The sequence below is a fragment of the Diabrotica virgifera genome, chromosome 4, assembly GCF_917563875.1.
Source record: "Diabrotica virgifera virgifera chromosome 4, PGI_DIABVI_V3a".
NCBI lineage: Eukaryota > Metazoa > Arthropoda > Insecta > Coleoptera > Chrysomelidae > Diabrotica > Diabrotica virgifera.
Window position 1 is genome coordinate 257,626,637 of NC_065446.1, and position 16,147 is coordinate 257,642,783.

The window sequence follows — 16,147 nt, forward strand, 5'->3', positions numbered from 1 at the left end:
TTTCGGAAGGGGCCATGAACTTTTTTGGGGAGGGGTATCAGGGGGTCTGGGGGTAATTTTTAAAATTTAGGGCTACAATGGTGAGTTTTAAGGCAATTTTCACACACTTTTGAGTACCATAAAGATATTGAAAATTTCTCATTATTAAAGTATTATTAAAGTCAGTACCGATTCCTACACATTTCTTCGGATCCAAGTCCAGTTCTTTTAACAAGTTTAATACTATTTTCCCAATGTTTCTCCTGACAGGCCTTGTTCTTCCCCTCTTTCTTGATTTTCATTAATTATTTTTATGTTCTCATAAGCGTCAAAGTATTCACGAATGTTGTTATTGTGTATGTATCTCAAATTTAGAGAAAGCTGTTCCACGTGGGATACGTCGGTCAATTCGCCAAATACGACAGAGTAATAATTTGTACTTTGAACCTGATTCATTATTTGTTCAATTATTTCTTCACTACAAGATGTTATCAATTAATATTGACTAGTGCTACTAATGTATGTTACTCATGAAGATGCTGTGGATAGGTGTTGTATATTTTAAATGATGTGTCCTAGGTCCAGCATCTTCGTCCAGAAGCAGAAGGCCATCATCACGATAGCCTCTCAGAGGAATATTTTGTCGACCTAAGAAGACTATAGACTATAGACTCTACTATTGGTCGTAGTATTTCTCTCTTTTCTTGTATCTGTTTAGACCTCTGAGAGTCTATCTGGTTAATGACTGTATTTTGCGGGTTGCTATAACTTTGTAGAAAATTCAGCTCAATCTGAACGCACTCCTTGTGGTATGATGTTTTTCATGGGTTTGTATGGCTCCGTTTTTGCCCATGAGTTTGACGAAAGATGTTAAAGGTTTCGTGACAAGGCTCTGGTCTATTGTGACCATATTTTTCATTAGAAAAATAAAACTTGCAAAACAATCCCTTTTGAATATGCGAAAGTACCAATCAAAATTTTATTTCTAAGTGCTGGCGACCCAAGTAACGCTTCATGGAAATTGATACGATTTTGATGACTGCCAAGGTCGTTCTAACAATTGGCACTTTGTAAAATTATCAACATTTTGATTTACAAAAGCTTCCGTTAGCAAACATTTTGAAGCTTCCGTTACTGCTTTTGTTCAATTCTAGTCCAGAAAACATATTTATTCCCTCTTTTGTATATACATATGTTTTGAAACTAAAAACATTTGAACTGCAAATATTTAAATTTCTATTTTTTTTAATTCTCGGGAGGGGACATGCCCCCATGGCCCCCTCCCTGGATCCGCCCTTGGTGTGAGGTCTGTAGTAGTAAATGCTATAGTTTTAAAAATGTTGACAATTTTGAATACCTGCGTATAATATTCGATTAAAAAGGAAAAAAGAAATGGGAGCTTAATGCCAGAATAGCAAAAGGGAATTAAAAATTACGTAGTTTAAGACCACTAATGAATTCAAAATACTTTTCTAGACAAGGCAAACTCTCAAAATATAAAACAGTAATAATAAAATCTCCAGCAACATAAATATCCCTGCGGAAAGAGTGGAAAAAAAATATTGGTAAATATAAATCACAAGCAGATTATGTAGTTGAATTACACAGGGCCCCCGTAAGAACTACTGGCGCCTGTGTGCAAAAAAGGATTTTGACGCCCCTTAAGGCATTTTGATAATGTTTTTTATTTATTTTTTTGAAGGTAGGTAGGTAGGTGCTTGAAATAAAGCAAAATAGGAACAAATAACACAATTGCAACACCATAACAAACCTTAATTGAATAAAGTTTAAGGGGGTTTATTGAATTAATTCTGCTGGACCATCTTGTCACACTTAGGGGTTTAAACTTAACCCGAGAACATTTTTTCTCACAACATCCCACCTTTTTGTGGATGACGAACCCAGAGTAAAGCGATTTTCAAATTTTGTTCGTTTAGACTCAAATTAAAATTTTGTATCGTCGCCCCGTTAGCGAAATTATTCCGATTCTATTTTTTGCAAAAACTTACTCAAAAAGAGGTTCTTATAACAAATCCACAAGGCGCCAGGAGGTGCCGTGGTCGGAAGATTGTTTTAAACAATTATTTTTTAAACAAATTCGCAATTTTTTTTTTATTTCGTACAATTTTTTTTTAGATAACTTGGGTCATTCTGAGTAAAAAAGGTCCCTTGTCATCTTTTTCTAAAATTGATTGTTGTCGGGTAAACGCGATTTAAAATTTGAAAAATGCGAAAATGGCCATATAACTCGACAACAACCAATATTAGAGAAAAATCACAAGAGACCTTTTTTGTTCAGAATGACCCAAATTATCTAAAAAAAATTATTCGAAGTAAAAAATTATTTTTGTGAATTTGTTTAAAACAAATTATTTAAAACATTTTTCGACCAAGGTACCACCTGGAACCCTGTGGATTTGTTATAAGGACATCTTTTTGAGTAAGTCTTTGCAAAAAAATCTATTCGAAATAATTTCGCTAACGTGGGCAACGATACAGCTGGACTATAGCGCTAATTGTTGCGCTAACAACAGCTTTGTAATAAAATAATGACAAAAATTTCTTCAGCATCTTGAAGGAGGGGTTTTAAACTTTGATTTGGTCATTTTTTGACTTTCGTAATAATAAATTTTAATCTAGTTATTAAGCCTTGAAAATGGCATTTTCGCATTTTTTAAATTCTTATCGCGTATAACTCGACAACAATCAAGTTTAGTGAAAAATGACACTAGACCTTTTTTACTCAGAATGACCCAAGTGATCTAAAAAAAATTGTTCTAAATGAAAAAATTATTTTTGTGAATTTGTTTTAAAAAACATTGTTTTAACAATTTTTCGACCACGACACCGCCTGGCACCATCTGGATTTGTTATAAGGACCTCTTATTGAGTAAGTTTGTGCAAAAAAAATCGAATCGGAATAATTTCGCTAACAGGGGCGACGATACAGTCCGGTCTAATTAGTTATTTGATCGGTATGCGATTTTCCAATTTTGTTGATTTATCATTTGAGCGCCACACAATCGTTCGCTTATCGATGAGATAGAATTACCGCCCACACACTATTGCTCAACCAATGTTTGAAATTTTTCCACGAAATCAGGGCATAGTTAGGTATTTTTTATCTACAATTTTGCCTACGGAATGGGTGTTTGTCATTTTTATAGCGGGATTTTTTATTTTATATCTATAGAAAGACTAATAATGTCATCCAAACAAAGTAAACTGTATTTAATTTCTCAACTTTTCTTTTAAAATTAATTTTTGCTTTTTAATTTTTCTTGTAAATATTTTCGCAATTTTTGACCCTTGGTTTTGGCGACCCTAAAGGATGGCGCCCGTGTGCATTGCACACTTTGCACATATGGTAGCGGGGCCCTGATTAAACAGGTTTTTTTAATAGATTCAAGATTAAGCCCTATTTCGAAAATAAATATATAGGATTATATCATCTATAAGTGCACTTACAGTGTCCACTTTGTACCAATGTACGAATGTATAATCGACACACTGTCATGTATACAGACTTGTATATGGATATATATGTAGATGAAATTCATGATTACACTTTTTTGTTAAACAAATTGTTGACGTTGGCCCTATGAATATTCCATGGCCGATAACCTGCAAACAATACGGATTTTATTTACCCTTTTGTCAAGACAGCCGTTTTTACTTACTATGTATATGAATACTGATAGCATTACGTTCAGTAGCACAGAGTTGGGGTAATATATTTTTTATGATAATACAATACAAGAATGGATGTGGCTGTAAAATATTTCAGAATTCACAATGAAAAAATTTTTGTGGCTATTATTTAACAATAAAACACTGTTCTAGTCCGAGGCTCTTCACCGGTTCTTTGAGCTTTTTTTTTATTTTTTTTTATATATGGCAGGCTGCTAACCTAACCCTACAACCCTCCTCCTTTATCCGGGCTTGGGACCGGCAACATCACTCACCAAGCTACTCGATCCACCTAGTGAGTGATGCAGGCGGAGTTGCAATACAACATGGTGATCTCAACAGATAGGGGAGTGCAATTAGAACGAAAAGATGCATTGTTTCGGAAAAATTCAACAAGCTTATATTTTTCTAAAACATTTTTTATTAGTTTATATACATGTTAAAGTAAAAAGTTCTACTCGCAGATTTGGCCGCTAATTGTTTATTAATTGTTTAAACAATAACAATTGTTTTGTAAAAATAATTTTAAAAATATCATTAAATTCATCATTTTACTTTAATCAAATATGTTTCTATTTTGTTTTTGATTATGCTGAATCCGAATATGGCATTGCAATTTGAAAATTCTTATACAGAAGCTCTTATACAGTATGTCTGCGTAGCTAGAAACCACGTGGAAAATTTTTTTATTATCAATTTTACGAAAAAAAGTTATTCTTCATAAAATGCTCTGGATAGTCAAAAATCTAAAACTCAACCATCAGATATCAAATTTTATCAATTTTATACGAGTTATGTCAAAAATATGAATTTCGTTAAAGAGTAAAGTACCTTTATATTCCAGAATATTAAAAAACGCTATTATGAAAAGTTGTTTGAAATTAAAAACTATGTTTAAATATACAATTACATCATTCTAATCGAAAAATTTTTTTCTCAAATTACGGATACTCATCATTTTATTACAATTATGATAACTATTTTATTATCACTTTTACGAAAAAAAGATATTCTTCATAAAATGCTCTCCCTGGTCTAAAATCTAAGATACAACCATCAGACATCAAACTTTTTTAATTTTATACGAGGTATGTAAAAAGTATGAATTTTTCTTAAGAGTTAAGTGCCTTTATTATTCACAATATTTTAATTAGAAGGATGTAATTGAACACTAAAACAATTTTTTCCAATTCCAAACAACTTTTCTTAATAACAATTATCGATATTGTGAAATGTAAAGGTACTTTACTCTTGAGTGAAATTCATATTTTTGAGATACCTCGTATAAAATTAATTAAATTTGATGTTTGATGATTTCTTATTAGAGTATATACTGTGCAGAGTATTTTATAAAGAATAACTTTTTTTTCGTAAAACTGATAATAAAAAAGTTATCAATAGGTTTCAAGTTACGCAGACATACTGTATAAGAGCTACAAAAAAAATTTTTTGCTGAACATTTATTATTGTTAAAGCTTATTATTAAATGTATTTTAGGTAAGTTTTACAGAAAAAAATTTTGATCACTTTGTATAAACATTTTTTTAGCTGGTAATTTTCGGTTTTTGTATTACATTTTTTGTTATCTTTCTTAATTTTCTCAAAAAGAAATAGTTCATTTCATTTCTAAAGTAGAGTAATTTAGTGCATTTTAAAGATTACATCCTAAGCTTTAATAAAGCACTTATAAATCTCTAATAGATCTGTTCAAACTTGAGTAATGCCGTCTTAAAGTGGTGGTAATTCTATAAAACTACGAAAATTTCAAAAATTACATTTTTTGAGACGTCATATCATTTGAACTAAATTTTTGAGATTTTTTTTGAATGAAACATCATTTAGTAAGATGCTTGAAAGGTAAGTTGTGCAAAATTGAGAGTTTTATAAGAAAAATTGTATTAGTTACACATTTTTAAATCATTTTTAAACAAAATTCATGTAAGGCTCACACTTTCCGCCCACACCTTACTTATACCCATACATTTTATGTCTTTTTATTATAACCATAAGTTAGCTTGATTACTCTTCTTTCATGTTTAATTTGGAAAATTTACGCTAGTTTACACTGCGCCAATGTTTGTGAGAAGGGTGACTTTAGCGTTATAAATAAAAAATTATAGAAGATGCAGATTTAATTTTAGATAATTCTTTATACAAGGTTTTTTTGTAGAATTTTCTGAATTTTTCAATGGTCAATCCAGTTTTTTTTAATTTATATTTTCTGAGTTATTTAAAAACATATCTAATTTCGTAGTTCATTTGTTTAATAAAAACTGAAGCACCCACTTCTCGAGTAGAACTTTTTGATATGTTATTTATTAAACATTTCTTAATGAAATTACAAAAAGTTCTATCTTGTTTGATTTTTTCCGAAGTGAAAATCTATATGCACTCCCTTAAGAGAAAACTAAATCGATAGTGGTATCAACGGAACCGAGACGATGTAAATTGGTCGTAAATTACAAAATAATAGCACAACTGATGAAAATAGAATACTTGGAAATAAAACTGCCAAGCTACAGAAAAGTGGAAGAAGAAGTACAAAAACTAGTGAACATGGCGAACAGCGCAGCAGGATATCTCAACAAAACAATCTGGAGAAACAAATACCTCACAAATGCGAGGAAATGCTGGAAATAAAAACTCACACAAAATTCAAAATGCTACAAAACCCTACAGATGAGAACAGAGCAGATTTTCACAGAACAAGAACACAGACAAGGCGACTACTCAGAACTAAAAAAGGAGCTACATAGAATAGCAAACACGAGAAATGGACATAAGTGGCGAATAGAATCAAGTAAAAAAATTCTTTAGGGAAGTGAAGACATTCAGACAAACTGGAACTGTTGGGGTAATGTTGGTGGAACAGCTACGAGAAATGAAGCAGGTGAACTAATAATGATAGATACTAAAATCGTCGAAGTGAGATGGAGGAAACAGATATTACGTTCCATTCTGCAGATGTGGAAATACCAGCACCAACACTTTAATAAGTAAAGAATGCGATAGCATCTCCTAAAGATCAAGATCACGAAGCACCAGGCATGATGGTATAAACGGAGAATTGATAAAAAACGAGGAAACGTTTTACATAAAAAACTGTATGACATTATTCTGAGGGGTAGGAGGGAATGAAGTGAAAGCGAGGGGAAAGAAAAATTTCGAAAGTATAGAGGCATATCGCATATTAGCACAGCACATAAAGTTCTATCAATTATCTTGCTAAACAGGTTCACTCTTTGTTAGGAAGATATTCCAGGCGACTACCAATGCGGCTTTCGTGCTGGAAGGTCAACAAGAGATCAAATATTTACGATCCAACTATCCAACTAATATTAGAAAAAAACTGGGAATTGAAGCGAGATGAAAAACTACACCAAATTTTCGTAGATTTCCAACTAGCATGTGATTCGATAAAAAGAAGCAGACTATGCCTAACAATGCTAGAAATGGGAATACCAAGAAAAATAGTGGTGCTAACTCGTATATACGTGACAGACTCATATGCATAGGTAAGAATAGAAAGCAGAACATCGATGCCGCGAATGTCATCGAATTGCGAAATTTAGTATAATATGAGGACTTAGACAAGGATATCCCTTATCACCGTTGCTATTCAGTTTGGTTTTAGAATATGCAATTAAGAAAATATCATCTGAGCTGAAAGGGGGATTTGAAAGACCTTGAAAATAATCAAAAAATGAAGCACGTTTCGGGGAAAACTCATTAAAACATTTTTAAAGTGTTTAAAAAAAGCTATATTTTTATATTTCTTATAAATTTCTAGCATCAAAACTAAGCGAGTTATGCTCAAAATAAAGTTAAAGCCTTTTTCTGTAAAAAAAATTGTGAAAATCTCCCCCTATTTAACACCCCAAATGAAGCTAATAATAATTACCGCTTTATAAAATACTTAACTTTTTTTTATATGACTTGTAAGTTTCACCGGTTCAATTTTTGAAAGGGTTTTATTTGAAAAAGTTTGAACGAGTCACTAATCACAAGTGCATGCAAATTTTGAACAGCCATATCTTATCCAATTTTTGTCTTACAGAAAAACAAAATAAAACCAAAATATTTATAAAAGCAAAACCTACATTTCTTTACTCTTTGAGATTTTTCGTATCACTAATACTCAAGGGCGGATTTTGGAGGGGGGGGGGAGACATAAACTTTTTTTATGATACATGCAATGCTTAGGTTACCTCACACTTTACCTTGTTCAGCACAACCTTTACCTTTACTACCGTTCAGCACAAAGCTAAAAACATTTTTCTCGTAGCAAGCGGGATATTATGTGTTTGAAACTAAAAACATTTGAACGGCAAGTATTTAAATTTATATTTTTTTTAAATTCTCGGGGCTGGATCCGCCCTTGCTAATACTATTTAAGTTATTTTAAAAAAATGGCATTTTTCCAAAATAAAAAACTTTTTTTAATATAAAACCAAATTTTTTCATAAATAAGACCTTCGAACCGATCAAACTTACAGATCATATAAACAATACATATATAAAGTAAATGTTAAAGCGCTAACAATTAATTTTATTTGGGGTGCTAAATAGGGGGAGATTTTCACGTTTTTTTTTTTAGTAAAAAAGGGGCCAACTTTATTTTGAGCGCAACTTGCTTAGTTTTGATGCGAGAAACTTGCTATAAAATGCTATAAAAAATATGCTATAAAAAATAAAGCTTTTTTTAAACGTTTAAAAAAGTTTTAACGAGTTTTCCCCGAAAAGTACTTCATTTTTTGGTTATTTCACGTGGAAAGATTCGATTTGGAATTGGACGAATAAGAACAATTTTTCATATACTAGAACTTTGTTTTACTATGTCGATAGATTTCATGAATACTCCTTTTTATTTGTTTTTTTATAAACTACATTTTTGCTAAAATAATTTTTCGATAATATTTTCGATAAAATACTTATTTTTTGAGTTATTTGCGAAAACTGCCTGAAAACGTAGTTTTTTTGTTGAAAAATAAACATTTTCACTCGCAAATAACTTGAAAAGTATTGACTTACATTTAGATAAAGAAACTCTATAGAACAAAAGTTGCTTATAATTAGTCAATTTATCCATTTCCGCACTAATTTTAAACGTGTTTTATACCCCCGAGAAGGGGTGACTTTAACTCCTCAAGTTAAAGCAACCAACGGCACAAGTTCAACTTTGAAGTGGAGAATAAGTAGAACCTAAATCCAAATTGCCAAGTAAATACGTCGCAGTGGCGGCTCGTGGCTTTAGGGACAGGGTCGGCAAGGTTTTCCTCAGATAGGTATGCCATCTAATTAAAAGACTTCAATTTCATAGGAGATTTTTGGTTTTTGTTTATTTTTAATTTTTTTATTTTTTTATTTTTTTTGTTTTTTATTTTTTTATTCTTTTTTTTGTTTTTCTTTGTTTTTTCCTATAAATTTAGAACCTAAACCTGTTTATAAATTAACTCTAGTCTATGTTGTTTCGAAGTAGCAAAATGGGTTATACCGTAATTGTAAAATTTATTATTGTTTTGGAGAGATTTTAAAAGTTTTTTCTATTGACATTTGAGACAAGCCTGACATTCTCTCTTGTTTCATGGTGTTTTGACAATACGTTTTGACTCTTTTGAGACAACCCCCTCTGTGGCTCAGTGGTAAGAGCGCCTACCTTTGAATCGAAAGGCCCGAATTGTTGTGAGTTGACAGGGTCAGAGATTTTTAGTTTATTATAAATTAATAAATAAAAATAGTTTCTGTCCTTGTGAGATCGGTACTCACCGGAGGGACCGCAGACGTTCGGATACAATTAGCGTCTCTTTGCAAAGACAATGACGTCGACTTTTCAAAGTAACAAGACACTTACTCAACACACACACTACACATTACTGATAAGTTAGTGATAAGTTATAGTCTAAAACAGCATTATGAAATTGACTGGCCAGTTGGTTGTGAAAACCAGTGCCAATAATAATAAACCACAAAACACACACACTCTTTTGAGACAAGAGAAATCCCGTTCATTTGAGGCAGAATTTGCCCACATTTGAGAACAATAATTTCTTAATTTCGGGAACAGTTTGTTGTACCTAATGAATTGCAGAATATAAAATTATACATATTTTGTAACTTATCCCACCTTCCGAAAATATTTGAATCAGCATATAAAATTTCATTTTCTTATTTTATTTGATTAAAGAATGATGGATAATTTTTAATGAATATATTCTGTCTTATGGTTTCTACTCACGTCTGAAAATTTAAAAACCTCTCATAAATATTAGACGTAACGCGTATCGAAGAACAATTGATAATTGTGAATGACATGTTACCTCTATCAGTAGTTTCGTCTACTTCTACCTAAAAGGATCAAAATGTAACTACTAATTGATTTTTGAATTCTGTGCTGTTTTAGGTACGCCGCTAAATCTCTTCGAGACAGAAGATCATCCCGGGAGCAGTACGTGGCTAGGTACGTGCCTTGCTGCCGTTTGCAGATCACCGATCGGCAGATTGGTATCTGCCGGACTTGCCATTCAAATGAATACGGGGAGTGTATAATTGGTTGCCTATCGGCTAATATTCCATAGCTTCTTATTACAACCAAATCGTCAATCTGGGGACGGCTTACCGAAGCGGGCCTATCGCAATCGGGTGCAGAGTTGCCAGATTGGGGTATTTCCTCCATTTTTTGGGGTAATTTGAAAGCGTCTGGGGGAATTTTTTTAAGTAGAAATGGTTTTGGGATTTTTTGGGGGAAAAATTATGGAGGATTTTAACGGTCATGGTAAATTAAATTTGCGAATGTACCTAGAAAGAACTGTATATTCTACTCTCATTATAATCAAAGACGATAGAACCTATGAATTATTTCGGCGCCCTCTGTTGCTAAGTATTATAATTTTGGTTTATTTACTGTTCTCTACATTTTATTACTACTGCTACTAAGTTACTAGCTTTGTTCGCGGAGACAATCCATGATTGGTCTCTGACTAATTAGCATGTACAGTTCCGTTTTAAGCGCTTGAAAACGGTACTGTGCATGTGAATCAATGGTGCAAAAATTTAAATGTGGTGGTTTTGAGCTTCAATTTGGGGGAATTTCAGTTTATAAGTGGGGGATTTATAAAATCGCATCTGGCAACTCTGATCGGGTGCACGGCTATAGGATCATTAATTTGAAAAGTCTCTTACGCACAGCCCACAGGGATCACTTAGGGCCAATTTCTCATATCGAGTTCAACTCCAGTTTAACCTGAACTTTTAGTGAACTAGTGATAGTATTTTAACTTTTGCCATCTATTGGCATTTCTCGAAAGCTGTAGAACGTGCACTGACATAAACGTGTAATGAGAAATGCATTCCAAACAAAACCGAAGTTTACCGGTGAACTGCGGTCAACTGAACCATCGATTAAGGCAGGTATGAGAAATCGACCCTTAACGAATCGGATCGGTCGAATTCTTTTAAAAACAATGAATGAAATATAGTCTGTATTATGTCACAGGTATTTTTTTATTTTTCAGAAACAAATATCATCAATTCTGATTAAATTAAATAGTTAAAAAAATCTATAATGTGTCCATAAATGTGTGGGTCGGCACTGCCGACCCTGCCGACCCTGACCAGCCGCCACTGATACGTCGTGACGCTGATAATTACACTCCAAATATTACATATTACAGATATTACATAGTATTATTCTATGAGATGAACAAGTTTCTTCGTGCACTATTAATTATCAGTTAGTAATGCATGTCTATCTGATAAGCAATTTCATTTTCAATACTGCATTGCTTAAAAAACGTTACGTATGTATATATGTGTAAAATAATATAACAATAACACGTTTTTACATATATTAGACGACAAGTTGGGGCCCCTGACATATTGGGGCCCCCGCAAGCTTCATGCTGCGGGGGCCTCTGTTACGCCTCTGGTTTCTCAGCACAGAGGAGCGTTTAGGACAAAGCTTTCATCCCTAGACCCTAATCCAAAATAGTCGTAAAGTCGTGAAATATACTATACACCAGAGGTTTTCAATCTGTGGTACATGTACCACTGGTGGTACATATCATTATTGACGGTGGTACACAAAACACGGAAAAAAATAAAATAGTAGTACTTAGTAAGTATTGATAATACAATTTAAAAATATAGGTGGTACCAAAAATAATAAAAATAACTAACTGTAGGTGGTACATCACTCAAAAAGGTTGAGAACCGCTGCTATACACTATACATCTTATTTTCTTGTCATAATTTTGTTATATGACATACTTATTATTGCAGACAAAGACGTCCAGGTCGTTTTTCCGCCTGTTCTGATTGGTCGTCATATTTTCAAATTTTCGTGTCATTTCACCAGCCTATTATTCCGAATTTCAGAAAGCGCTATCGTCGCTCGGACGTTGGCCGTCGCGTCCCGTCATTTTCTTCCTCCCCCCTATTCATTGCCACTCCGTTCCGTGGATTGCGTTCGTGGTGGCGCGGCGTTTCAACCGACCCGACCACATTTTCACTCAGTTCGCCATCAACCATCAACAGTCGAGTGTACCGCGCAAAAGTGTCCCTCTTTGGCCGGTTTTACTCTTTCTGGTGGCTCAAAGCTCAAAATCAACTCTTGATCCCCCCTTGTGTTCGACTCTTTCGACATGATCGGTGTTGGACTCACTTTATTTTGTGTATCTACAGAGTGGGATGGCTTAATTCAATTACCTCATTAATTGATGGTGAGTTGGTTAATTACTTCATCTGATTAGCATATTTGATGGTGTTCAGTTGTAGAAACTGGAATTTTGTAACCTTTTTTGGTAATTATGGGAGCTTTCGACATACGAGTCCTGAGATTAAACACAAAATTTACATTTTTTATGAGTTGCTCAATCGTATACTTGGGCTACTTATCTAATTACCGGTGATTGATTATTAATTTATTTATTCAATTTGGACAGCCTAAATCGATACACAAAAAGAAATTTTTACATATTCCCTTATAACGGAGCAAAATGCAAAATTTTGACTCATGTCAAAATTTTCAATGTGTTTTAAATATATTCATTTTTTTCGAATCCTGAGAAAACTAATACGTATTTTTGAAAAATTTAAACGCAGAATGAAAGATTGCTTTATTACCGAGGGCCGAAAGTCCCTTAGAATAAATAAAAAGTTTCTTTTGAATGAAATATTTGCAATTAAAAATCACACTAAATTTTCTCTTTTATTTTCACCCCTGTAACTCATTAAAATAAACATAGAAGTTTTCAGGGACTTTCGGCCCTCGGTAACAAGGTAATGTTTCATTCTACGTTTAAATTTTTCAAAAATATTTGTTAGCTTTCTCAGAATTCGAAAATAATGAATATGTACATTGAAAATTTTGACATGCGTCAAAATTTTTGCTCCTTTCCCCTTAACTGCATTATTATCTATTATTACTGCATTATGTATCGAGGTGCAAAAGCGATGTAAATAATTGTTGGTATAAATTAGGTAAATATGCATGTAGTTTTGCTGTATCATCATTACAAGGCAGGAAAACGTGGACATGCTCATAAAAATGGCGGTATTTCGTCGGTACCCCTATTCCCTCTTAGATTTTTGGTTCCTAGATCATACTGATATAATATTTTTACATTTTGTGCACTTTAGAACTAAGTGCCCAACTAGTATTTCTATTTTAGATACTATTTTCTTTTGAAAAACTCAGTAATTAGACATCATACTTCCTTACCGTCGGCAAATGAACCGGCTTTTTCTAGTGGAATTGTTTTTTGCCTTTTGTAGTCTTTCACGTGCCAAAACAGATTTTCTCAATAATATCAAATATGAATTTGCTTTCACTCTGTGGTTTTTTATTTTATAGTCCTGTAGTTATTCTCTTTTCATATTCTCTGCCTCATTTTCTCACTTAATTCTACCAAGGAGAGAAGAGTCTACAGTTGCAGACGTATTTGCTTGGAGACCTGGTTTAAATTTAATATTTTGAGAGTAAGAAGAAATATTAATACTTAACAATAAACATTTTGCCTACAAAGGGTTTGCTACATTTCATTATTGTGTGCAAACCCCTCTGAGAAAATATTATGGTGTTGTTTAGCCACACAGGCAGACCTCAAGCTGAAACGCGACGGTAGACCGCATACTATAGTAACATGATCTATTCTCAGCAAAAGGAACCTTAGATTAGAACTGAGAATTGAGATGTTACCTGTTTTCGATACTACAGTATGGACTTTAAAGCTGGATAGTGGATACCTTCTTCTTAGGGTGCCTGTCCGTTCCGAACGTTGGCAATCATTCTGGCTATGATGTCTTTGTTAGTTGCTATACGGAATAGTTGTGTTGAGGTCTTTCTATACCATGACCATGCTCTCAGGTTAGCAAGCCAGGATATTCTTCTTCGTCCTGGGGCCCTTTTTCCTTCAATTTTACCTTGTAAAATGCATTGAAGTAGCTCGTATCTGCCTTGATTTCTCTTTATATATGTCCCAAGTACTGCAACTTACGGCCCTTCACGATGTTGACTAAATCTGCAGTTATGTTCATCCTCAGTAGTACTTCTTCATTGGTGACTTTGTCTGTCCATGGTATCTTCAGGATTCTTCTGTACAATCATAGCTCAAAAGCTTGAAGTTTCGATAGAGTTTCCTCCTTCAATGTCCACGTTTCTACTCCGTACAGAAGCACTGAGTACACGTAACATTTAAGGAGCCTTATTTTTGTTTTTAGAGTGATGTCATGGCTCTTGAACACACAGCTCATAGTCAAGAATGCACTCTTTGCCTTTCCGATGCGACATTTAATCTCTTGAGTATTGTCCCATGACTCATTGATTATAGTTCCCAAATAGTTGTATTGTGAGACACGTTCAATTCTCATTTGGTTCACAAACAGATTTACTCCAGTTATGTTTTGCTTGCTGATGATCATTAGCTTGGTTTTGTTGGTATTTATATCTAGTCCATATGTTCTACTGGTTTCAGTTATTTTATTCATTTTTTGCAGCTCTTCTATGGTATTGGAAAACACTATTGTATCATCTGCATATCACAGGTTACTGAGTTGACTCCATTTATTGAGATGCCTTCATCAATATGTGCTCTGAGTACAGATTGAATATCAGCGGTGAAATTATGCATCCCTTCCCTTAAGATTTTGACCTGATCTGTATATTGATTCCAATACAAGTTAGCTATTATTTCAGGTCTCTTCCGTCAATCCCTGTCCTCTTCAGTACTTCCATGATTTGTTCATGTCGGACTCTATCGAAAGCCTTTTTGTAGTCAATCAGACATGCAAAAACATCACAGCTGGCATCTCTACATTTCTGAAACAACACCTGCACGCTAAATAAAGCCTCCGTCGTACCAACGACGTTCACAAATCCAAACTGATTGGGCGCAATTTCTATTATGGATGACTTTTAAAAACAGCTTGAGAAGATGGTTCATATGATCCTATAGTCTTCACAAACTTTTGCTCCTGGTTTTTTGGGCAACGGTACAAACTCAGATTTGAGCCACTCTGCTGGTATTTTTCCTGCCTTGTATATGTCATTAAATATTTCAGCTATTATTTTTATTTGTGCTCCATTTAATAGCTTTAGCAGTTCTGCAGGTATTTCATCAAGTAATGGTGCCTTTCCATCATTCATTTGTCTGATGGCTGTGGCTACTTCTTCTGGTAGGATTTCGAGACCTGAATTATCTTCAATGGTGGGTTCTTTTCCTGTTCTAAGGTCGTGGAAAAGTTCCCCCAAGTATTCTTCCCATACTTTCTTTTTATCTTCTTTGATTATGGCAAGATTGCCTTCATCATCTGTTATTTTTCCGCTGCTGCGTTTTCGGAACTTTCCAGCTATTTCCTTCACCTTTCGATGGCCATCGAAATTGTCATATCGACTCTGATACTCCTCAATTTCTTGACATTGTTCTGTTTTTTGTTTCTCTTTTGCTTCTCTTATCTTTCTTCTGACGATGGTATGTATTCTTTGAGATTTTCTTTGTTCTTTTTTCTCTGATCCATAAGCTCGAGTATTTCATCGGTCATCCACGACACGATCGGTATCCAGTGGATACCTACTGAAGAAAAAAGTCATGGATGCATGAGCTCCAGTCATTTGAAATGATGTGTCACAGGAAAATTCTTAAAATAGCATCGACACAGAAGAAAACGAACACGGAAGTATTGAGAGAAATTGGCAAAGAATACAAAATAATAAACATAATAAAAATAAAGTTACAATATCTGGGACACATAATGATAAGACAGCGATATGGAATGGTAAGGACTGATAATACAGTGAAAGGATAAGAGAAGGAAGGAGCATCAGAAGGAGAGTGTCATGGTTGAAAAATTTCAGGGACTGATAACAATGCAGTTCAATAGGACTCTTCAGAACAGCGGCAGATAGAGTACAGATAGTGATGATGATTTCAACCTCCGATTGGGAGATGATATGGAATATCCAGACTGATATGGAATTTCCAAT

General features: G+C 33.8%; 1 protein-coding gene across 1 annotated transcript in view; it reads left to right on the forward strand.

Annotated features, from left to right (window-relative positions):
• The window catches only part of LOC126883846 (uncharacterized), a 154,101-nt gene that overhangs the window by 14,232 nt on the left and 123,722 nt on the right, over nt 1-16,147 (forward strand). The window contains exons 2-3 of the mRNA XM_050649522.1: nt 10,070-10,126; nt 12,043-12,386. Coding sequence (XP_050505479.1) covers nt 10,070-10,126; nt 12,043-12,386 — 401 coding nt within the window. The remainder of the gene's footprint in view (nt 1-10,069; nt 10,127-12,042; nt 12,387-16,147) is intronic.